Source organism: Anarhichas minor, unplaced genomic scaffold (assembly GCF_050575085.1).
Source record: "Anarhichas minor isolate MPS153535 unplaced genomic scaffold, ASM5057508v1 ptg000043l, whole genome shotgun sequence".
NCBI lineage: Eukaryota > Metazoa > Chordata > Actinopteri > Perciformes > Anarhichadidae > Anarhichas > Anarhichas minor.
The window spans coordinates 6,091,372-6,114,732 of NW_027466489.1; the positions used below are offsets into that span (position 1 = coordinate 6,091,372).

The 23,361-nt window shown below is 40.1% G+C and overlaps 1 protein-coding gene across 1 annotated transcript; it reads right to left on the minus strand.

Moving 5' to 3' along the window:
• Positions 1 to 424: 424 nt before the first annotated feature.
• Positions 425 to 21,970, minus strand: slc6a11b (solute carrier family 6 member 11b). Its single transcript, XM_076110738.1, has 14 exons — positions 21,760 to 21,970; positions 21,021 to 21,155; positions 20,782 to 20,922; positions 20,518 to 20,599; positions 17,645 to 17,777; positions 14,121 to 14,255; positions 7,740 to 7,843; positions 7,394 to 7,518; positions 6,480 to 6,592; positions 6,022 to 6,159; positions 3,398 to 3,500; positions 2,586 to 2,686; positions 1,824 to 1,994; positions 425 to 568 (listed from the first exon to the last, which is right to left on the minus strand). Exons 1-14 carry the CDS (start codon positions 21,968 to 21,970, stop codon positions 425 to 427), a joined length of 1,836 nt encoding a protein of 611 aa, XP_075966853.1.
• Between the last annotated feature and the right edge of the window lie 1,391 nt (positions 21,971 to 23,361).

Consider the following 23,361-nt stretch of genomic DNA (forward strand, 5'->3'; position numbering starts at 1 on the left):
ACAGTCTTTTGCAACACAGCACATTGGTATCGTTCTACAGGCCCAGACACTAGTGTGACCAGTACTGACAAAGTACCAAGACAAGTTTTAACCTTAAATTGTACATCATCAAACATATTTTAAAATATTAATGGTTAGAAAAGAAAGAAACAGCTGCTTTACTCACAATGTTAACTGAAAAAAAACAACAACAAATGTGTTATGAAAGTTTGTGCAAAACATAAGCAGACTACGAATAATGTGATAGCTTTTGCTTTCTTTTTCCTTTTTTTTTTTACAAAACAAAAACAACACTTTTGAGTCATTTGTTTCATTTCCTGTTGTGTATAGTGGTGGATAATGTTGTTGTTGTTTGCTGTAGTTGTCATTTGTTGGACTTATTGTGAAGAGGGCAGGCAGCTCGGTCGGTCAGTCAGGCGGTTGGTTAGAAATGTGTCTCCTTCTCTGAGATGGTGGATACTTTCCCATCAACCTTAAGTTTTGCATCGTTGGCGGCATAAGGACTGAGGGCGCCGAGCTTCCCTCTCATCTTCAGGTCCGGGCTGGGAGTCGTCAACTTCTTCATTCTCTGCAGAGAGCATTGAGACAGAGAAACAATGTTATTTTTCAATCTCCCACCACAATGCTTTTTCGGATAACAGCATAAAGCAAATATAGTTCATGCATATAGTCATACTCTTAGAACTTAAAATGCATCAACAAAAAAATGTATCCAGATATAAAATGTCTGTGTCAGCGATTCATTTGTTGACAGATACAGTAAATCAGCTTTTTATGACAGTTTATCAACTAACCATTACCTCATTTGTATAGACATTAAACTAATAGGTGATTTCCTATTTATTCAGTCTTGAGGTACTTCAGGGATGACCAGGTGAATAGAAGAGCATTAAGACACTCACGCAGTTTGTTCCATAACATGCTGTATATATCATATCAAATGATGAAGTATGTATTCCACTCATTTGACAATGTCATACTAACTGAATAGTCACTGTCCATACAGGACTGCACATGGAAATATATGAAGCTGTCACAATATATTGGCATTAAAAACATCCAGATATCACTAGTATCATTCCTCTGCTTTTCATTATGCCTCAGGTCTGCTGAAAGCCAGAGGCTACTACTGATCATCTCACAGTCAGAAACCTGCAATTTGTTTATTTGATCCTCCCTCGAGCAGTGATGGAAGATAAACTGTGTCAAAATCCCTCTGAGAAAGTCAAATAGATCCAAGCGCTGGATTATTTTACGTCATGTCCTTCATTACAAGGTGATACGGGTTGCATTTCTAAAACAACAGTCACCAATGCTGTTCTGCTTCCATCACCTGTACGACTGTAAAGTCTTGTCTACATTAATTCCATTAATTCTATCACAACATGTGGGGGTCACACTGCCCATTGCTGTTTTGAACAAGGAATGATCTGCTATAATTGGCGTTGCGTTATCCTCCAAATATTTTGCTTGCGAGGTACATCTATTGATGATGACAGTCATGGCCGCAAACCTTGTCATCCACACTGCATGTTGATAATGTTTGCCACAGGGTTAGATTCGGGGAAATTACCTGATAGATCAGTTGAACACACAAAGAAAGGTTCTCTATGTCATCAAACTGTTACCATTGCAGCTCATCCTGGGCAAATTGGCAATATGAGAGAGTGAAAAGGCTGATGGAAATAATGGTCTATTTATCTATCTATGGTCTGTGCAAACCAAATAAACACTACATCACATTTCTGGCCTTTGGAAGAAAAAAAATAGTTTGTTTTTTATGTAGAAAACCTTGTAAGAGTTGTCCATGTGTGTATGTGTACCTCAGAGAAGGTGCCAGGAGTCTTCCAGATCATCCAGATCATGCCCACGGGGATGCAGACCATCGAGGACATGGCCATGAACCAGCCGATACCATAGCCCCAGTCAGGGTAGGTGTACACGTTGTTGTACTTCAGCGGCTTGTATTTAATCAGGAAGAACAGGAAGATTGCCTGCAGAAATTGAAATTAGAATCCTATTTGTAAATGTTGTTTTTTTGCATTGTAAGAAACAAATGCAGTTATCGATGACTGAAGGTTGCACACTTTGAATTCAGAGTCAGTACGGTTCTGTAGCAAATACAGGTCTAATAAATGTAAGGCCACACGCAATAGACATGTACAGAATAAGTCATGTGAAAACAATCCAAAGCCATTGTTTAAAATGTTAATACCTTCACCCAAACCCAGATATCATTTTAAGCTGTATATGCGACACACTGTTTTTGACAGTGATTTTGCTTTTATCAAGAAATATTTAAAACATAAATCCAAAAACATTATGGGTTTGTGTAACTGGATACAGAAACAGCTAGAGGCTAAAATGTAATTGTTCACCGAAAGTGAGAAAGTATCTCGCAAACTCGACCAATAACAAATTCAACAATTTTTTTCCATAAATAAATGGAAACCCAGGATCCATCTGAAAGATATCAAAGAGCATCCTCCCAATGTGTCTGTCCTTCATCACTATCGAGCTCATCTACATGATATGTTGTCGATGCTACTGCTGATGCTTGATTTTGTGTCTGCAATCAGACTCACAGAACAGATGCCCGGGGTCAGGATCATCCAGCACCATTTGATGAAGAAGACAGGTTTGTGGCCAATCATGTCCTCAATGTTTGAGTAGAATCTGTCACTACCTGAAATGCAAATACGTGTCACTCAGAGTTTCTGCATGTACCATCAAAATAATGATGAGATTGATGTCTGTTGACAGTTTTAAAAGATATATAGCCATCGAAACAAAGCTGCTGAATAGATGTGGATAACGTTTTGTTTGAAACTTTCTTTGAGGAGACAGACATTCTGCATTACTTCATGTAAAATGTTCTTTTAATATATATTTTAATATTTATATACTTTTAATATATATATATATACACTAATCGTCTGCTTAAATTAGACAATAATTAAATGTGATGATATTTAAACATAAATAAAAGCCACAATTTCCTGTGGGCATAATGTCAATTGCAGGAGAGCATATCAAATAGAAACAAATGCACTACACTATGTTTGCTTAATAAAATACAAAAAACCTTTCACACTGCTATAATACCATAAGATCAAGTTCAATATCTCACTAAAAAGATCTGTGTGCCTTGTATAACTCTAAGTGAGTGACGCATGTGTTTGTGCCCATTCTCCAGCAGAGGGCAGAGAAGAAATATTATTTCAGCAGAGGGTAAAAGCATGATTCAATGTTTGCGCCATGGCCTTTTTCTCTACGGAAATGTGTGACAGTTAACATAAGAAAGACGATTGTTTTCTGAGATGACAAGGGTGAGAAATGAAAAAACACATTTCTCTGAGACCTCTAGTTATATTTCAAGTTGAGACTGTTATCTTACCATACACCCAGCCGATACATATGGACTCAAATATGGCCACAAACAGCAAACACATCCCGCTGGCGGCGTATGCGTCAAACAGCTGGAAGACGTACATTCCTCCCTGATGGGACGAGACAGGTGTCAGTTTTCTGTCACAGACACTGTGTAGACATCAGACTTGGTTTGATCACATCAAATATGAAATTATTCATGTTTTCTTAAGTTGGTTGTCGGGGCCGATGTCATAGTGACTTATGGTAAACCAATGTAAAAAGCAACTCGGCATTGATATTTCTTTTAACAAAAATTTGAATTTGTCCCAAAATGACCATGGTTCTCATGGCCTCAAGAGGTTCTAAGCTGCTGTGGTGTTAATGAAACATCTATGCAGTAATCATGGATATATCTTTGGAGGGCTATTTAAACCCAAACTACACGCTGTTCTTTAGTGGTCCATTATGTCTCTGATACATTGAGAACATTTTAAAGCAATGTACTGTAGAAAAGCAACTTCAGCCAACTGCATGATCTTTTTTTTGTTCGTTATAAGATACTGCGTTATATGTGATCTTCATGCCCATTTTGGGAAATACTCTAATTTGATATACCACACTAATATCTGTCAGTTAAATATGTAACTAAAGCAAGCAGCTGGTTAGCTTAGCTTAGACTAGCCTGATTTTGCCAACAGGTTAAAAAAAAAACAGCAACTCTAAATCTTACAAATGAATACGCCATATCTCGCTGCATGCGTAAAATGTGACCTTACTGTGATGACAAAACTGGTCATTGTTCCCGCTGTTTCAATTATTTGTGTTAAACTAGGCTAACCGTCTGCCAGCTGGAGATTTGATTGTACATAAATTATATATGAGAGTGGCATCAATCTTATGATCTAATTCTCAGCAACAATGCAAATATTCAAACATTTCCCATAAATCCTTTAAAATTGTCCATTGTTACAGTGCTCACATCATCCACTCTACCTACCCTACTTCCACTCAAGACAACTCATTTGTGCTTTTATCTTCCACTAACATGAATTATCATGAATAAAATCTCACATGAATCTGAAAGTAGGGTTACTCTGAACTTCTCGTAAACACATAAGAATATCACCAAAATGTCTTAGTGAGTGTCTTCATCCCCATATTTCAGCCGGGTATTGAACTTTACTCCCAGAAGACCTTCTGAGCGGTTATTTAATCCTACTCCAGGCCTCTTGTGACATTTTATTCACGATGGCTCTTTGGTGGCAGAAAAGAATAACGTGGCGAGAGGTGCAGGTGCTGAAAGACGAGTAAAAGCCGAGGGAAAAATTGGTGGTGATGATGAAACAGTCTACAATGGCAGAAAGACTGAGAAAGTCCTGCACTTTAATATTGCATTAAATTCTTTTCCCCTGTTTCATCGCCATTATGGGCCACCAGAGAACAGTACGGCATGTTTACAGTGGGGATGGATGGAGAACAGTGCATATGGACACATGGAAAGCTTTTAGTGGATGAAAGACCTTCTTCATAGTGTTGGGAACAAGAATCTCTTCCATTATTATGACTTAAAGATGAAATGTCTTAAGAGCACAGCAGACCTGGTGAACGTAGCTCTAAATGGACAGCAGACCTTTAGGATTGAAACATGATAAACTCTGGATCAAATGATTTTAATCCAACAGGGCCACATTCTATCATATGGATTGTTGACCTTTTATCTAGAATGTACCTGGCTGGGTTTCATCTCAGACTTTAGACCTAAATTGGTGGTAGTGATGATGATGAGGATGATGATGATGATGATGATGATGATGACGGTGATGCTGACATGCCCTCATAGAAAAGAAAAGAAAAACATGAAGTGAAGGTAAAACCTCCCCAGAAATAAGTTTGAATACACTTTGACTGTACATTTAACATATTAACAAATTCTTTTTTTTGCCTCCTGTTGGACTGTACCAAATAGTTTGAAGCATCGAAGCTTCGTTCATAACGTTGTCATTCAAATTCTAAATCAACATTTGAATGCTGTGCACCTCATTCTGTTTAAACCCAGTATTTTTGCACAGTTGCAGATAAAGATTAGGCTACACTGTAACAGTGTAGAATTAGATTACAGAGGTGGCTGCATACGATTGTTTCTGACTCGTGTGATCCAAACATTTCCAATAACTCCAGAGCGTTGTCAAGTCCAAAAGTCAGAATCTATTGATGAAAGTGTAATCATTTCCAAGGTTCACAACATGTTTTATCAAAATATTCTGGTCAATCCATATTTGTTTACGTTTAGCCTTTCAAAAACAACATTTTCACTCTGGTGGAAAAAATATTTAATTAAGGTGCGACCTCTAGTTCACCCGGTGGAGCATTTGCCCATGTAGGCCCCCCATTCAAATACTGACCAGTGTCATCCCCCTCTCTCTAAAAAAACTAAAAAACATTCGTTACAGCCCAAGCTTCCAGTCTACATCTTTGACTTGTTTGTTTCATTGCTCAAACACTTCATGTACTGTAGGATTGTAGCAGTGTAATGGTAAACAATAATTTTGTCTCTTGGTGTAGTTTGGCGAAGACGTTCTACTCTCTTTTACTTTCTTTTGCTCGCTTCTCCAGATTATGTAAACATGTCTTCCTATAGCTGAGTCTTACCTCCATACACATGATGAGTCCTATGAGGAAGGAGACTATAGACATGCCCAGAATCAGCAGCTCTCTGCGGTAGCCTCTCCTGAAGGTCTCCGGGTACATGTCCACCACAGCTGTCACTAAACTCTCCACACACACAAACTGCAAAACAAAATAGATAAGATAATTGTTTCAATGGAAACATCCTTGAGTTTAGTTGTGAATTAGTTGAGAAAAACAATACTATGGTACAGTACAGACAACATAGTTATTTCATAGTGGCTCAGTATTCAACAACTGAACAAAATCCAAAGTGTAAGATAATGTCAATACATATTTATAAACAGTGTAATTTGAGCCAAAACATAAAGTCAGCCCCCCCCCCCCCCCCCCCTTTTTAGCAACCTTTAGCAACCTTTGAATTGTATTAAAAAGTTAAAGATTCTCTATATTCTCAGTAATGTGACACCAGTGTTCCTCACCTGACTGTCCAGACCGAGGAAGATGAGCATCAAAAAGAAGAGAATGGCCCAAAGTGGAGACAGTGGCATCATAGTAACAGCCTTTGGGTATGCAATGAATGCAAGACCAGGACCTGTACCACAAAAAAAAACACAAAAAAAGCCCATAACAGTAGTCATATTAGAACAGGTGAAAATTTCAAGACTGGAGTCTGATGGCCTAATAGCAAGAATCATAGATTGGTCCATAAATCTGTCGCTTTTCAGTTACACCATATTTAACCTTCGCTGGCATTTCTTTTAATATTTAGTAAAATCAGTTGTTCTTTGGACTTATAGCTGTCTATTTGACAGTGCCTTAAGTTTAACACTATTTTCCTAGGAGTCCACATAAGGCTTTAGGCTTTATTGTCAAAAATCAATGCAGATGCTAGTAAACCTCCACTTGGCAAAGTGGTTTGAATAGCTCTCTCAACAAAACGCTGTCTACAAACTAAAGGCAGATAGACGTATAAATATACTGTAAGTGCACAAAGTGGCACAATGCCTGATCTTGGGGGAAATGAACGAGATGAGATGAGATACAGTTGTAAAACTGATTCAAAATAAGAGGTGGAATGCCACTGTGTTATTTAACACCTACATTTTGTGAGAGACCCACATTATTTAAAAAATGTAACTTTGTCCTCACCATGCTCTGAGACAAATATTTCAACTCTCTCGCTCTGTCACATTCACTAAATCATTCATACTGACTTGAATAAATCACTACGGTGGTCTAAGAGCTTAGGTGAAGAGTGTGGCATTATATAACTGGTTATATTTGTCCATTTGTCCACAATACAATGATTCAGACAGGCTCTCTCCAGTCTACAGTCTGTTCTACAGTCTTGGACTTGATACTTGATTAAGAAATATGATTGTTATTCTCTCACCGGATTCTGCAACAGCCTCGATAGGAACATTTTGTTCGTAGGCCATGAAGCCCAGCACAGAAAAGATAGCAAAACCTGCTACAAAGCTGGTGCCGCTGTTCAGACAACACAGCATGAGGCAGTCCCTGAGGAGCAAGACAGACAGACAGAGAAGGAGATCACACTTACTGTAACAGCTGTGCCCGGACCTTATACTAAAGGCAACGCACACGTTCTGCCTTATATATTCTCATGCACGAAACTACAGCGTGATGAATGGAAACTGAAATGATATAGTATGTGGCAATGCATTCATTCTTATCAATCACCTTTTAAAAGTGGGGCTTTACCTGTATTCTGGTCTTACCGGTAGCAGTTATTGTTGTAGGAATTGTAACTTCCCAGAGCAGTGAGACAGCCCAAGCAGATGGCATAGGAGAAGAAGATTTGGGTTCCAGCATCCACCCACACCTGAAGGAAAAGTGGGAATAAACAAACAGTACATAAACAGGTCAACAACAAATCATTGTAAAAAATAACAAACAGAAAGTATGAATAAATAGTTTTTCCAGCAGAGAGAACAACTATAATCCTCTTTAGCATATCGTCTCTAACTGTCCTGGAGGGGAAGGGTGAACACCATTCTTCTAAAATATATTCAGACACAAATCAAAGTTTGAGGCATCTGATAATTTGACATGCGTTGCAGTTAAGGGTTACATTTCCACTTCATCTATGCTTCTCAGCATATTGTCACTGACAATATACATTTTTGTGAGATTGTTTTGATTAATTAAATCACAGAATTACAAAAAGTAGAACAGGCTTTCCCATTCAAAAGAGATTACCATGAAATGTCGAGAGGTGATTTATCTGCTGTAATGAAACCCCATATTTCTTTTGTTACTCCTCATCTACCTGATTTTCATCATCTCAGTGGCTTTGTAATGAAATTATGGCTCAGCTCAATCTATTTCTTTGCCCTCTAAGAGGCACACAGTGGAGCAGCATAAATCATGGATTAACATCCTAAAAGTAGATACAAAGTCTTCCGGTGCCTAAATATTCATATTTCGCTACACCAACTCTAGTCCTTTCGACTGTTTGGTGGGGATTAATGGGGGACAGCTAGAGTATAATTAAGGGTTTACTTTAACATTCAATATTTTATCACAATGGAATTTGTCTGTTGTGGGCAAAGCATTGAAAAAGTAACACGCAAAATTAAAGCTTGATTTATGCTTGTTGCTTTTGCAAGGATGAAAGAATACAGAAGACGTGAGTTTTACGATACACCGCCCCCTACAGTTTGAGAGAATATCGGTTTGCCACGAGGATAAAACTGCATGGAGTGTAAAAGAACTAAACGTTTCATAGTTATGATTCTGCTTCAGCTCATTTCTGTATGGAAAGCATAAATGAAGCTTAAGATGGTGAACATAGTAAATATTATACCTATGCAACTTGTTGTCATTTTCATTGTGAGCATTTAACTCAAAGCAACACTGCACTTAAGTACAGCCTCACAGAGCCACTATGGCCGTAGACCAGCGGGGCACAAACCTTTTCCCTTGGAGGGTCAAAACTGAATCTTGATGGTGGGCCACGGATAAAAAGCAAAGATGTTCAGATGCAAAGTGGCAATAGGATCCCAAGATCCCTTAATTGGATATTTTTTTAGCTTTTATAGGGTTAATCATTCCCGCCAAATTGATTTCCTGGGCCACTCTGCTCACTGTTCTCAGATCATAAAAATAATAATAGACCATAGCCCATAGACCATATTTACCTCGCCACAAAATTAAAAAAGCATTAACAGATATTTATTTTATTAAATATGAAAAGTTTTTCACTAGAAACATCTGGAGGGCCAAATCTAACCTCATGGAGGACCAACTTTGGCCCGCGGGCCCCGCTATGGGCAGCCCTGCTGTAGACTTTAAATCTTGTTGTAATTTGGGCGTCTGTAAGACACTGTCCTCAAAAGAAAAGCAAAAGAATTGGTTGCTCATATATTACTGACAAGCACATTTTTGTGGTTATGTAAATAATGACTGTCCTCTCTAGGAAGCAAAGTTGTAAGGACCTTGACAATGTTTTACCTCACAAAACCTCGAAGCATTGTGACTTTGCCGCTGACAAACAACCTATTTAATCATTTAGGTATGATGTTTGTTGTTCCGTAATCAGCTGCTACACTAAGATGTCCCTGAGTAAATTCCTATACAAGGGGATCATTAAAGATAATTCATTAATCTTCTTTAGGGTCACGGCTTAGTCCAGTACACACTGGGTTGAAGGAAACATCGTAGTTAGGTCCCTGTTTCAAAGCAAAACAATTCAGAATCAAATTGCCAGTAAATGTTTGATGATAAGTAAAGATGAAGTGTAATGCAAGACCTTTATCACCTTCTTTATCCCGGCCAATTATAGGTATAATGTGGACATGGGTCAAAGTTTTTTTGATTTACAGGCTGCATGGGGATATACACATGCAAGAGTCTTCACTGAGACAGTGAATTAGTCAAATATGCATTATTATTAAACTAGTTTGTAGTTCAGCACAGGACCCTAGAACCCACAGGATAGCACGGTGTGCAAGCGAATTCACACTTAATGCAGCATGGCTCTTTGAAAACTCTCTCACATCACCATTCAGCCACTAATCTCATTTCCCCACCAAAACAATTAACAAACGCACGGTCTTCGCTCCCTCCTGAGAGTAACCACGGTAACTTCTGTGACCTCACAAACACAGGACTGTTCCTGTGGTAGAACAGGCCTTTCTCTCCTAATGTTCATTAATGTTCCCTTTAGTTCACCCTCGGCTGATGGCCGCACAGCGCAGGAAAACCTTAGAGGTCCAGGCGCAGAGAGAATCACTTGTTGATGTTGTGCCTAATTTGGCCGGCTTGTGTTTGGTCGTGTTGAGACTCTGGCTCCACCGAACCTTTCTACTTTGTGAAAGCTGGATAACATTGGCTGTAAGATAGTCTTCTTGTAATGTAAATGTACCACTCTTGGTACTCCTGACGTCGCACTCTTTGTATAATTGAGATCCATACAGTAGGCAATACTGTTATGTGAAGTGCAGCAAGATATTTGGCTGAAATAAATCACTTAGATTTCACTCGCCACTTTACCTTGGACCCATACAATGAACATAATGTTATCTGTATCAAATAATCATCACGTTATATTACATTGTACAGATGGTGCAAGCAGCAATGAGTCAATGAGGGACGTTCTTAGCTTCTGATAAACAGTCAAATGTTTTGTTCTCTTACTTCATTACTCGTATGTATATGTCTTAAATGTAGATTTAGGGTGAAGAAAGAAACTTCTTTAGTGTCAACGGTCTTGTAGTGTCGAACTCTACTGTGCATCATTCTGGATAGAGAATGTCAAACATCCCAGTAAAGTAACAAAATGCAAAACTCATCAGTTTTCTACCCATTACAGAATTAGATGTGAGATCAGGGAACAGATCAAATTGAACTGGTTACCTAAGTTATCATTTTAAAAATGTGCATGTTGATGCTGTCATGTAACAGTCGTCGACATGCTGTTGAGTTTTCTACAACTATTACTATTACTATTAATACTGTATAAAATGCTTTAGATTCACTGAAAAATACATGGTTCTTAAAAAAAATAAAACAATACTGCAAAGATCAAATGTAGCAGACTGTAGTGCATTAAGGTTGTTTATTTAAATTAAATGTAAACTCATCTCAATAAAATCAATTTGAAAATGAGTTTCTGAATAGTTGAAAAAAACATATGCAAAAATACACTCCATGGCAACTAAACAACACAGAAGCGTGATGAAGTGATTTAAAATCACTGCTCTCAAAACGTTGTTTTGAAGCTCTTTCGGCTACAAAGCTCTAAAACTTCCACTTTACGTTACCTGCTCAGCATTAACATTAGAGATGACATCTTCAGCTAGCTGCTGGATGTGTAATACTTTTTTTTTTGTATATTAAGGGAAGAACATGTTCTGATGCTGGAAATAAGGAGGGGAATGGAAGTTAGATGGTAGGTTTGAATAGAAAGAGGCTGCAAAGACACAAATAGCAACAAAGATTTGGTTATAGCACATGGAAAGATAACACGGAAGGAGGGAGGGAAGAAAGGAGTGTGTGAAGTGCAGAGAGGAGGAGTGATGCACAGTGCAGAGGGAGGGGGGGAAGAGAATAGATAATGCATGATGAAGTTCAGGGGTGTAAAAAGAGCAGGTGACACACAGCCACACACACTGCACACAGCCTGGTGAACAGAACAGAGCCCTGATTGTCCCTTAGGAAGCTAATTTAACATCGGTGTCAGAAGTAATGTCTTCCTCAGCCAAACAGCAGCACTTCTTTATCACCCTCCTTCACTCGCTCTTTGCCTCAGTTTGTGTCTTTGTTTGTCGATCCATTTTATCTCACTCCTTCACCATCTATCTGTATCACTGTCTCTCTCTATCTCTCTATCAAAACAATTTTAATCATAGTTTTAATTTATTTTGCCTGTTGAAAGAACAACTGTGGTCAATATATTTTTATCAGCTGCACCTAGTTGGCTATATCAGCTCCATGAATTGAAAACACAGTCTCCACCTGACTTTTTTATGCTTCCAGCCGACTCCTTTAAGTGTGCACTCGAGTGCTACTTACACCGAGGCCGAGGTTAAAGCTGTATGTCCCAGGCAAACTTAATAATAACCTCTTTTGCCTCAGAGATAACGATAGATTACTACTGCAGGTGCAAGAGTAACCCGCACATGCTAACGATTGCTGTTTACATTACAGCCAGTAAACACACCGTGTAGTCCCTTCCTTACAGTTTTGCTCTTGTGTTAAATCTCAGATATTGCTCTTGTTACAATGCACATCACTTCAACATGCAGAGAAATCCAAAGCTTGACAGGTCTGCTAAACCACATAACAGTAGTTAATCTGTGATTGCACCATCGCTGCTTGAGGAAGGGGTTCAATGAGAGGTCAATTCTGAAGTCATGTCTTTCCATCAGTCCATCTATCCATCCATCATCTATCCATCTATCCATCTATCCATCTATCCATCTATCCATTCATCCATCCATCCATCCCTCTAACCATCTATCTATCCATCTAACCATCTATCATCCATCCATTCATTCATCCAACCATCCATCAATCTATCCATCTATCCATCCATCCATCTATCCATCTAACCATCCATCCATCCATCCGTCTTTCCCGCTCAAACTCTACATCCATATCGATTCATGTTGTCATGACACCCCATCCACTGACATTTTCTTGTGCACTGTTGCTTAGCGACCCGAGCAGTCTTCCTTTTCCAGACGAGGTCAAGGAGTCTGCTCTGTGTGTGTGTTTGAGTTATATGTCGATGCACCACCTCTATTAGCCTCAAATCCTGAACTGTCAACTCCTCCAGGCTCTCAAATCTCACTATTTACTTGACCGTTGATCATCTCATCACCAGCAGGAAGTGTCAGCACTGCTATGATAATCTTGGCTGTATATTACTGTGAGCCACAGTAGTATCAGTGCCACTAGAGAGGGGCGTATAAACAAAGCCAAATGTTTATAACTATATGGAACAGTTGCCTTTGTTTCAGACTTTTGCCACAAGAGAGGTGCCATTTGGTTGTTTGGCTATTTTATGCAGAAAAACAACAGGACTTGGGTTTTCTGGCCTTGCAGTTCCAACTTGTGCCACCAGCAGCAAGAAAAGTAATTGCAGCCACAGTGTATCTGTAAGGGGTGGGAATCAACAGAGGCCCTACGATACGATATTATCAAAATACAATATTATTGCGATGTTGGGATATGCTGAGTATTGAGCCAATGAACCAAAATGTTTATTATCATCATCAACTATTTCCTTTTACTTCATTTAAGTCATCTATAGTGGTGATGAAAAAATCCTAAAATGATTCATTTTTATTATGTATTATAAGCTGCTTAGAGCTCGTGTTAGGATGATAAACAGGTCAAATTCACTCTCTAATCTCTATTTATGTTGCTGTGAAAACGTCTCCTTCAAACAACTGGATTTATTCAAGTTTCTCACCAAAAACTATATTTTACAAGATTACATTTGAACATATCATGATGACGTTAAAATTTACTTAAGATAAGATAAAATAAGATAATCCTTTATTAGTCCCGCAGTGGGGTGTTGGTTCCCCTCTGAAATGCTTACAGCAACGCTTCAGGTGAGTGGCACAACTGTCTCAAACACACAAAAGTAACTGGTGCATTCACGAAAGAGGAGATTTCACTGCACACAAACAAACCTCTATGCAGGAATCAGGACACCATAGATATCGTAGCTTCTTCAACTTGACGTGACTTATATAACCGCAGTTATGGCAAAATTGGTTAATCCCGACATCCTTAATTGCAATATTAATAGTTTATGCAGTAAAATATCTATACTTGGTGTTTGTGTACCGATACAATATTGCCATGCAGAATACCGCAACACTATGCGGTATTGATTTTTTCCCCACCACTAACAGTTGTATTTGTAGACTTGATATGCCATCTACAGGCAAGGACACCAATAGCTTCTACAACCTTGACACATGTGCCACCTGCAGCTAATAGGTGTTACAACTCCATTTTCTTTATAGCTGCAATGTGTGGGAAAGTCTGAGGTTACATTTTAAACATTTAACTTTTTTGAAAGAGGCAGATTCGTAACCTGTTTGCCATAGATGAGAGCGATACATTGGAAATAAGCCTACCTGAGGGTCAGAGAGTCGTGAAATGTCCGGGTAGAGGTAGAACTTGATGCCTTCGTATGCGCCTGGCAGAGTCACTCCTCTGATCAGCAGGACCAACAACATGACGTAAGGAAATGTAGCTGTCACATACACAACCTGCAAGTATAAATATGCAGATTTGGAATATTCATTTATATACAGAGTTCTGACACTGTCAGAACTCAAAGTGAAGCAGTGCAAAGCAAAACACCTTCCAACAGTATTCACAGCTTAATAATGTTGGGCTCTAACCAGCATGGCCATGTTTCACAACTATATAAGATAAAATATGATAATCCTTTATTAGTCCCGCAGTGAGGAAATTCTGCGGGACTAATAAAAGATTATTAGTCCCGCATATACATATACTTTGAATACAGTATGTACAGTACAACAACTGGTAGGGTTTCATGCACAGCACTCAAGTTAACTCCACTACAGTGCATTCAGTGCAGTACAGTAGCTAACCATTAAACCAACACTCCCTTTTTTATTGAATTATTCAGGTTTTGCAGAATTGTGCTCAACAGCTCAAGACTCTTAGAAATCTCTTGAACAAAGACCCTGGCCTCTTGGAAGGCAGAGGCGGGCCGCATACATCCCCTGGCTTGCTGGCATCCAGTCAAAGTCCAATTGAGGGCAGAACAGGACAGAACAGAGCCAGGCCAGGAGACTGAAAAGAAAAGAAGGCTCCTCTGGCCCCGTCTCTTAAACAGGAGAAGCCCAGAGGAGTGATGCTGGCAGTGTGGGAAAATGTGCTTTTCTTTGAAGTACGTAGAGAAGTGCATGAGTGCACACACACACTCTACTTCATTCACAACACTGAAATGGGTGTGCACATACTACAGACGAAGATAAAGTAGATCATTCACACATACGGGCCTAAACACACACACCCATAAACGCATGCACACTCCAATTAACTGTACAACCCTGGTCACATTATAACTGCAAGCAGCATTTGGATTTGAAGCATTTGATGTATTGAACTTCTTAATACAACTTTCAGATAAGTTCAGCTTGCTCTTACAGTGTGGGGACAAGTGTGACCTATGTGAAATGCCAGTTAAATTTGTATTCTGCCCTCCACCACTCAGAAATGGATAACATTCGGCTTTACTGAATATCCTTAATATCCTTCACCTTAAAAACCTGAATCAAAAGTTTAGAAATAAATCAATTCCTAACCAAGGTAGTGCTTGAGCAGTAAGGATGCACAAGACTTAAGGAGGCTGTCCGCACTAAGCTTTGTTAATCCTAGCGTGGCCAACGGGGAAAGTGTGGGAAAAGTTGTCTCCTGCCTAGAAAATCTCTCCTTTAATTTGTCAAATAAAACGATCACGCATCCTAAACCTTCTTCCTCTCTTTCTCTCCATCTCTCTGGCAATGAACAGCACAATATTCAATCTCTGCATGCACTTTTGGTGCTCCACAAGCTCCATCCAGCTCACCACGGGTAAACATTTAAGCCACCACAAATTTACTGGTCAAACTTGCCCCTGCCTCGCCGTAAATCTAACAGGAGGGCTTAAATGCGAGAATGGCTGGCAAACACAGCCAACAACAGCAAACAGCTTAGCAGAGTCGGAACTGAATGGGCTGTAGGGTCTGTGGAGAAGAAAGCACTTCTCTCTCTTGCAATGGGTGGCTGTGGTTTATTTCTCATAGCAGGAGAGAGAGAGAGAGGCAGAGAGAGAGAGAGAGAGAGAGAGAGAGAGAGAGAGAGAGAGGCAGCAGAGGCAGAGGCTGAGGGTATACTCTGCATGCCCCTCATGAACGTTCTCCTTTCCTCCAGTGAATACAGAAATCAATCTTGGACCGGCTGCTAAAGCCCAGCCATGAAGAAGCCTTCTCCCCTCTTACTTCACAGCCAGACAAAAGACACTTCAGGGAGATATAGGCATTGCCGCTTGGTTGTTTCCCCCACCCCCCGTCATGTAGAATGTGAACCCATTCATTTTTTCTCACACACCTCTCTTCTTTTCTCTTTACTCTCTTTCTTCCCTCTCTTTTTTCCCTCCATCTCTTACTCTCTACTCATTCTGGCTCATTGAATCTGAGAGGAGTTTCTTTAGTCGAGCTGAGCATCCAAAGCAAGGTGCAGCATCTTCACTATCCTCCTCAAAGCTGCTAAAAGAGACTCAAAGGACATTAAAATGGATGATGGGAGGAAGGGTAGGAGTAGGTGGTGTAGACGCATCTTTCGTTTTTTATTTAGAGGGGGGATGCATATATAACCAAACCTTGTACAACCAAAGTTAGAGCTGTGTCCGTACACTCTGCACAAAGTTAAACACGTTTCCAGTGGGTGTTAGCCTCCACCCGGGTTGTCCCTTGTCACCAATCCTGTTTGTGATTTTCATGGACAGGATTTCAAGGTACAGCAGGGGCGAGGAGAGAGTCTGGTTTGGTGACCTCAGAATTGCATCTGTTCTCTTTGCAGATGATGTGGTTCTGTTGGCTCCTTTAAAACATGACCTTCTGTACGCACTAGGGGCGCTTTGCAGCCAAGTGTGAAGAGGTCGGGATAAGAGTCAGTACATCCAAGTCTGAGGCCATGGTTCTCTGCTGGAAAAAGATGGATTGCACCCTCTGGGTTGGGAGTGACTCACTGCCCCAAGCGAGGGAATTCAAGTATCTTGGGGTCTTGATTGAGGGTGAGGGTAAAATGGAGCGGGAGATGGACAGGTGGTTCGGTGCAGGGTGTCAGAAGTGCTGTGGCCGTTGTACCGGACCTTGTGGTGAAACCCTCGATTTACCAGCCCATCTACGTTCTGACCTTCACATGTGGTCATGAGAATGAATGAATGACATTGCGGAAATAAGCTTCCTTCGTATGGTGGCTGGGTGCAGCCTTAGGAGATACGGTGAGGAGCTCAGACATTCGGAGGGAACTCGGAGTAGAGCCGCTGCTCCTTTGCGTCGAATGGGGCCAGCTGAGGTGGTTTGGGCATCTAATCAGGAAGCCTCCCTTCATAGTCCAACTGGTAAGAGGCGCCGGAATAGACCCAGAACACGCTGGAGGGATTGTATATCTCGTCTGGCCTGGGAACACCTCAGGGTCCCCCAGGAAGAGTAGTGAAGCATTGCTGGGGAGAGCGACATCTGGAATACCCTCCTAAACCTGCTGCCCCGGCGACCCGACCCCGGATAAACGGATAGAAAATGGATGGATGAATCGATGCATGTGGCCTCTTGTGATGGTGTTGTTTTGAGGACAAAAAAGGAAGGTGCTTTATCTTGTGGCTGTTTCAGTGTTTAGGATGAAAATGAAAACTGCTAAGTGAATAAAAAATGGCAAAGTAGCATGCACACGTATTCCTGCACATATATATACAAATTTCTCCATCATGAGTTGAACGATGTGATAACAGCGTTACACAAATATTTCCTCCTGTTTAGCGTGTGAAAACATCATGCAATACGTATATGTGGTGCTTGCAGTTAAACCGCATAGACTTCCACATACTCACACATAACAGTAAACATGCATTACTCAGTCTCACCTTGCCAGTTGACTTGGGTCCCTTCCAGATACAGAAGTAGCAGATGAACCAGGCCAGGGCCAGGCACATGGCGAGCTCCCAACGCATTCCCCCCATGTGCTCAATACCATCTGAAATCTTCAGTACTCTGCGTCTGATTTGGCACAGAGAACAGAGGTAATTTACAATTTAGTTAATACTCTTGTGTGGCATAGGTACAAGCCTCTTTAAACACTTTCTGAAAAATGTGGATGTGGATGTATAGAAAATAGAACTTCGGTCAGTCTTCAGGTATTAATTGCAAATGGTGCAACTTAACTTAGAACACAGAGGACTGATGATGAAAAATAAATATTTGCTTGAGGCTGCTCAATATAAATAATAATGTAATTTTTTCTTGTTAACCATAGTTTATAGTTCAGTTCATGCATTATTCAACCCCACAAAGTTTGTCTACTCCTCAAAACCAAAACATTGTCCATCACCCCAGTTGGCATACTGTACTAGCTGACAAATATAATATGCAATGAGCCTCAGAACTCATCTAAGATTTGTAATTGAATTGAGAAACAAAACAAAACAATTTCTTATTTGCTTTGATCACTAAATTACCTTTATTGTGTTTTATTGGTTCCCCATGTACTTGCCCAGTCACTCAGGATGAGTGTAGCTCAGTCATTAACATTGCCATCCTGACCAAATCATACATCCACTTTCTGTCAGTGACTCAGAGAGCAGCACGATGTCAAGGGCAATAACCAGCAGTAATGGATGACCTTAAAAATCGTCTGTGATTCACAATGCAACTTCCTCCTGTCCATGACCCTCATCCCGCTGCTAACCTGACAGTTAAGGATGCAACTACAAGGTAATACAACCCTCTACCTAAAATGTTTAAGTCACTTTCCACCTGCCATCTGTTAACTTGAAGTATCGAGCAGCTGTCAGCATTTGCTCTGTGCCGTTTATTCGTTAATTTGTTATAGAACTGCACAGTGGAGTCCAAAGCAAATTCCCCATTGGCACAAACAAAGTATATTTTGAAATGGCTAGTTTCAGCATGCTGATCGGCAGTAGTGGGCCATCAAGCCAATAGAATCCAGTAGTAGCTTGTAGTGTGTTACTGTAATAGTATAGGTCTACTACAACTGTAATGTTCTTCCCTGCAATATAAAGGTAACAGTGTAGGTGCAATATAACAAGCAAGTTGTCAGCGATTATGACATCATCTTGTCAGCGGTGGTGAAACAACAGTGTGTTTCCTGTTTGTTGAAGCAAAGCCAGGCAACAGCATTGATGGTGGATGAGAAGTGAGACTCAGAGCCATAGGGCTACATGGGGCTGCCAAATCTTTGCCACCGAGTTCACCCCCGGAGCTCCTGACCAGCCATTGATCATCGTGACATGTTCTTGGTGGCCGGCCACAGGCTAGGTCCAACACAGCCCCCCTGGTCAGCCGAGAGGGCAAGATGTGAACAATAATGTGTGTAAATTACTTTTGTGTGATCTAAATCGTATATAAATCTGTTTCATATGGGTGCAAAGTGCTGCATATTTCTACAAGGCAACGTGTGTGAGATTATGATAGAGTAGGTGTGCAAGTTTCTCTGGTAAACAATAATATCTAGTCATTTGTGAGGGTTCGGTATGGCTCAATCTACAGATAAGCAAGCAGAAGATCGATATCTTCTACCTGGTCCCATAAATAACCATCATAAAGAGACTCAGTTGCGTTAGTTAGTTTTACCAAAGAAACAAATTTTCCTTTTCACATGTGTGAACTTTTGAAATGTAAAAAATAACACGGTACTGCATCCTCTTGGTTAAGAGACCTCAAGACATCTGCATTATCTTGTGTCCAGTCTTTTTTTTTGGTTCATTCTAAATGATTTGTCCAGACATATCAATACTTTAGTGATGCACTGGTACAATTATTGCACATATGTACAAAATGAATCGCATATTTACGAAATAATGTAGTTGTTTGTGAGGCTTTCATCAAACTCTATTTCAGTGGATAATCTTTTCATTTTAGTAAAGATGGGATGATAAAACTGTGCAACGTGATTTTGGAGCACCAACGTAAACATTCATACAGATGGCAAAATACAGCTTGTTTAACTTACTGCTCTGATGTTTGTTTATGCTGTATATATAGTACAAAACATAACAGTCTGTCTTGGCATGGATCAAACAAAGCCTGGTTGGTTTCTATTTTTGCCAGTAACATGGTGGTTCTCTTTTTGGCCATTTCCCTTGGGCATGGCGGTCTCCGGGGTTAGGTTTATGTTCATGGCTCGAATCTGATGTTTTCATTCCCGTTACACAAATCATCACTCACTTCATTTTGATTTAGAAGCACAAATATATATTACATTTTTTATTTAACCATCCGACTGCAATATACTGTTTTTTTTTTTTAAATCTAATTAGATTTTACCCAGTAGTGTAAACATAGCCACTGGCAGCGGGACAGGAAGTGTGGTCAGCATTACACACTGACAAGGCCTGATCCGCTGCCACACACATGGCTCTAGCTGGGAGACAGCTGGCCTACCAGGGCCTGTTCACACACAAATATGAAAAGGGCTGACTAATTATTGGGGGAAATGTTAGGGGGGGGTCAGTGTAAGTCTGGAGCTATCAGAAGCTCAGATTTTCAATGTTATAGTACAGTAAAGGAGATGCTGTAGACTGCCTGAACTGCATCTCCTTGTTGTGTTTTTATACAAACTGTAATGTCATTAATACTTTATACCCACAGAGATGAAAGCCATCCTAACAGTATGCCCTCCGATGGGACTTTGCACACAGAAACAGAGCGTGAAATCTCATATAAAGGCTAATGAACATGACAGAACACATGATAAAAATGTAATGAACAATGTACTCACTCCCAGAACTCAATGACTGGAGAGGTTCCATTGGGGTTTGTAATGTTGGTGGCATTTTCTCCAAAGCTGTCCTGACAGTTCTCTGAATACACAATGTTATTACTTTTTAGTGCGTCCTGCAGGTAGAGATTTAGATATGGCATTTCACATTAAACCCTAGGAGGTATTTTCTATTTAATTTACTCTTGAAACAAAAAAGATGCACATGATTATTTTTGCACACAAGAATAATTTCCTCTCTTATCCACTGTTTCCTCCTCCTACCTGTATTCCAGTAGTGCCCGCAGTTAGCCCACGGCAGCTCGGTGGTGAAGCAGTTGAAGAGGTAGAAGATGGCCCAGGCAAGGATCACTACATAGTACACGTTAAGATGAGCTTCAATCACCTGCGTTGCATAACCAATTCCTGAAAAGGCGAAGAGACACAGATGTCAAAAGAGACACAAACGAAATTAACAATTGCAGCACACCTTGATAAAGGATATGAAGTGCGGGTTTTCTCACCCTCAAATAGTGGGCAGACTTTCCTCCAGCAGGTGATACCTCCCTCACTGGTGAACTGACCCAGGGCAGTCTCCAGGAAAAACAAAGGGATACCGCAGCACACAAAGAAGATGACATATGGAACGAAGAATGCACCTTTAGGCACACAAAAGAAAAATATTTATACACAGAGCGTGAATCAATAAAAAAGTCTGATAAAACTTTAAATGACTGCGACAGGAGCAATTCACAAGATTTAGATAAAAGCACTCGCTACGATGACACTCGACTGCAAAATGACCTTTTCATGTGATAAATGGAGGACCTATACTGTGTTGTCTAATGGTGTCTATTGAGGGAAACCACCTCTTTCATTAACATGATTGTGCATAATGGATGGAATAATAAAGGACATCATATTTTTATACTTCTCTTGCCATTTTTTATGAAATCAAAGCTAATAGAAACAAAACTGACCTCCCTTTTTGGTATGATAAAATAACTTGTCTTACCTCCTTTACTCAGGAATCTGCCTTTTACATTTTAATGACCATATATTATCCTACTTATGTGTCTAATCAGAGGTAATATTCACTTATGTGTTTCTTTTCTAATCTTGCCTTTTCAATTCGTACCTGTTTTGCCTCCTGCTTCCTGCAAGGGAGCTTATCTTGTGTCCACCTATTTGCTAAGACAAAAACCTCTCCTACCACCTTGACTCTTTGGTGTATGTCCACAGATTAATTGAAAACTTCTTTACCTCCTCCATTCTTGTAGCAGAGGTAAGGAAACCTCCAGACGTTGCCCAGCCCAATGATCTCTCCAGCCACAGACAGGATAAACTCAATCTTGTTGTTCCAGTGGCCCCTCTCATTGTACTGCGTTTTGTCTACGCTGGAGCTGGTCCCTTCCGGGTCTTTGCCATCCTCTGGTTTACCGTTTATAACGGGCCCGCTCTTCTCAGCTGTCATGACGCTCCAGCAGCCCGCTGGACAAACACAAGAATAGTGTAAAAGGTGACCTCATAACCGAAAACTGGATTTAGTGACTTTCTCTGGAATTTGTATCTTTCCTGCAACATCTGAATGGGACTGTCCCATCACTTCAAAACCACGCCCATTGAAAAGTCCATACTTATGTATGTGAAGGTTCAAATCAACAGAAGTCCAATTAATGTTCACTTATTATGCAAATGCAGGCCCTTTAATCAGCCATGTATCTATATAAAAAAAAGAACAACGTGGTATATAAAAAAAGAACAATGTGGAATTAAGTGTGACGCCTCATCAACTATTCATTCAATTGAAGGACAACAACATCATGAATAAAAAAGTGGAAAAGACATTGTACATTCATGTTAATGTTAGTGGGCAAATCAATTAACCCAATCATCATTATAGGCTATTGTACTTACTGAATGTAAGTTAGCAGCCTAGTAAGAAGTTAGGTCATATGTCAATACAAAAAAGAAATGTATCATGCAGTAGAAAGACATGAAACAATCCGTCGCTTACTCACCGGTCTCCTATGGAACAGTGGCAAACCTCCTTTTGGCTCCCGCGATGATGCGCACAAACAATTGCCTTTACAAAACACAGGGTGGTTAAGCCTGGTTAACAGGGGGGTGAAAAAAAGGAGAGAGGGGGCAAAAGAGGAAAATGAAAACAATCTGGATCCGCGTTGAGTAAAGTGGTGGTGGTGAGTCTACCGTCTATATAAAGGAAGATCCCAGACGTGGCAGAGTGACGGTAGATCTTGCTCCATGCAATGGAAAACCTGCAACTGCGCTCCCACTCTCCAAGCGGTCTACTCTCAAGCGCCTCTACTTGGATAAAAGCCATCTTGTAACCAATCTTGCTCTCACATCAGCGTTACCACGGCAGAGAGAGAGCAAGGTGACATAAGGAGACGGGCAAAACGCGAGAAAAAAGTTAGGTTGGCGTTGGTCTAAGCATGAGCTTTGGAGTTTTTTTTGTATATTTAACAATATTTAGTCGTCTTATTATATAACAGCCGCCCCATTATTTAGGCATCATGTCTACAAATTCACGGGTGGGATGTGGCATACACAACTAAATCAGGCGCTCCCATACAAAATGGAACAAAAACCTGATTTAAAAAAAGGCCCTAGTACACATAATGTAGACTACATATCAAGCCCTACATTCATTTAAAGTTGAAAATGCAGCATGCAACCAGTCAGACAACACTATAGATACAATCTGAAAGGCTTAACCTTTTCTTTTCTTTTTTAAATCTGGGTCTTATTCTGATAATTATGTCCATTCTGACAATATAACAAACACTTAATCGACAAAGATCTGCAGCCTTGTGTAAACTAACTGGTGTGTGCAGATGAATG

Excerpts from the sequence above, each read along its gene's own strand:
- slc6a11b (XM_076110738.1), bottom strand. The coding sequence starts at position 21,970 with ATGACAGCTGAGAAGAGCGGGCCCGTTATAAACGGTAAACCAGAGGAT. Across the intron at positions 20,923-21,020 it reads AGTCTGCCCACTATTTGAGG|GAATTGGTTATGCAACGCAG; the intron begins GTGAGAAAACCC and ends TCGCCTTTTCAG. Across the intron at positions 3,501-6,021 it reads GACTCATCATGTGTATGGAG|GGAGGAATGTACGTCTTCCA; the intron begins GTAAGACTCAGC and ends TCGTCCCATCAG.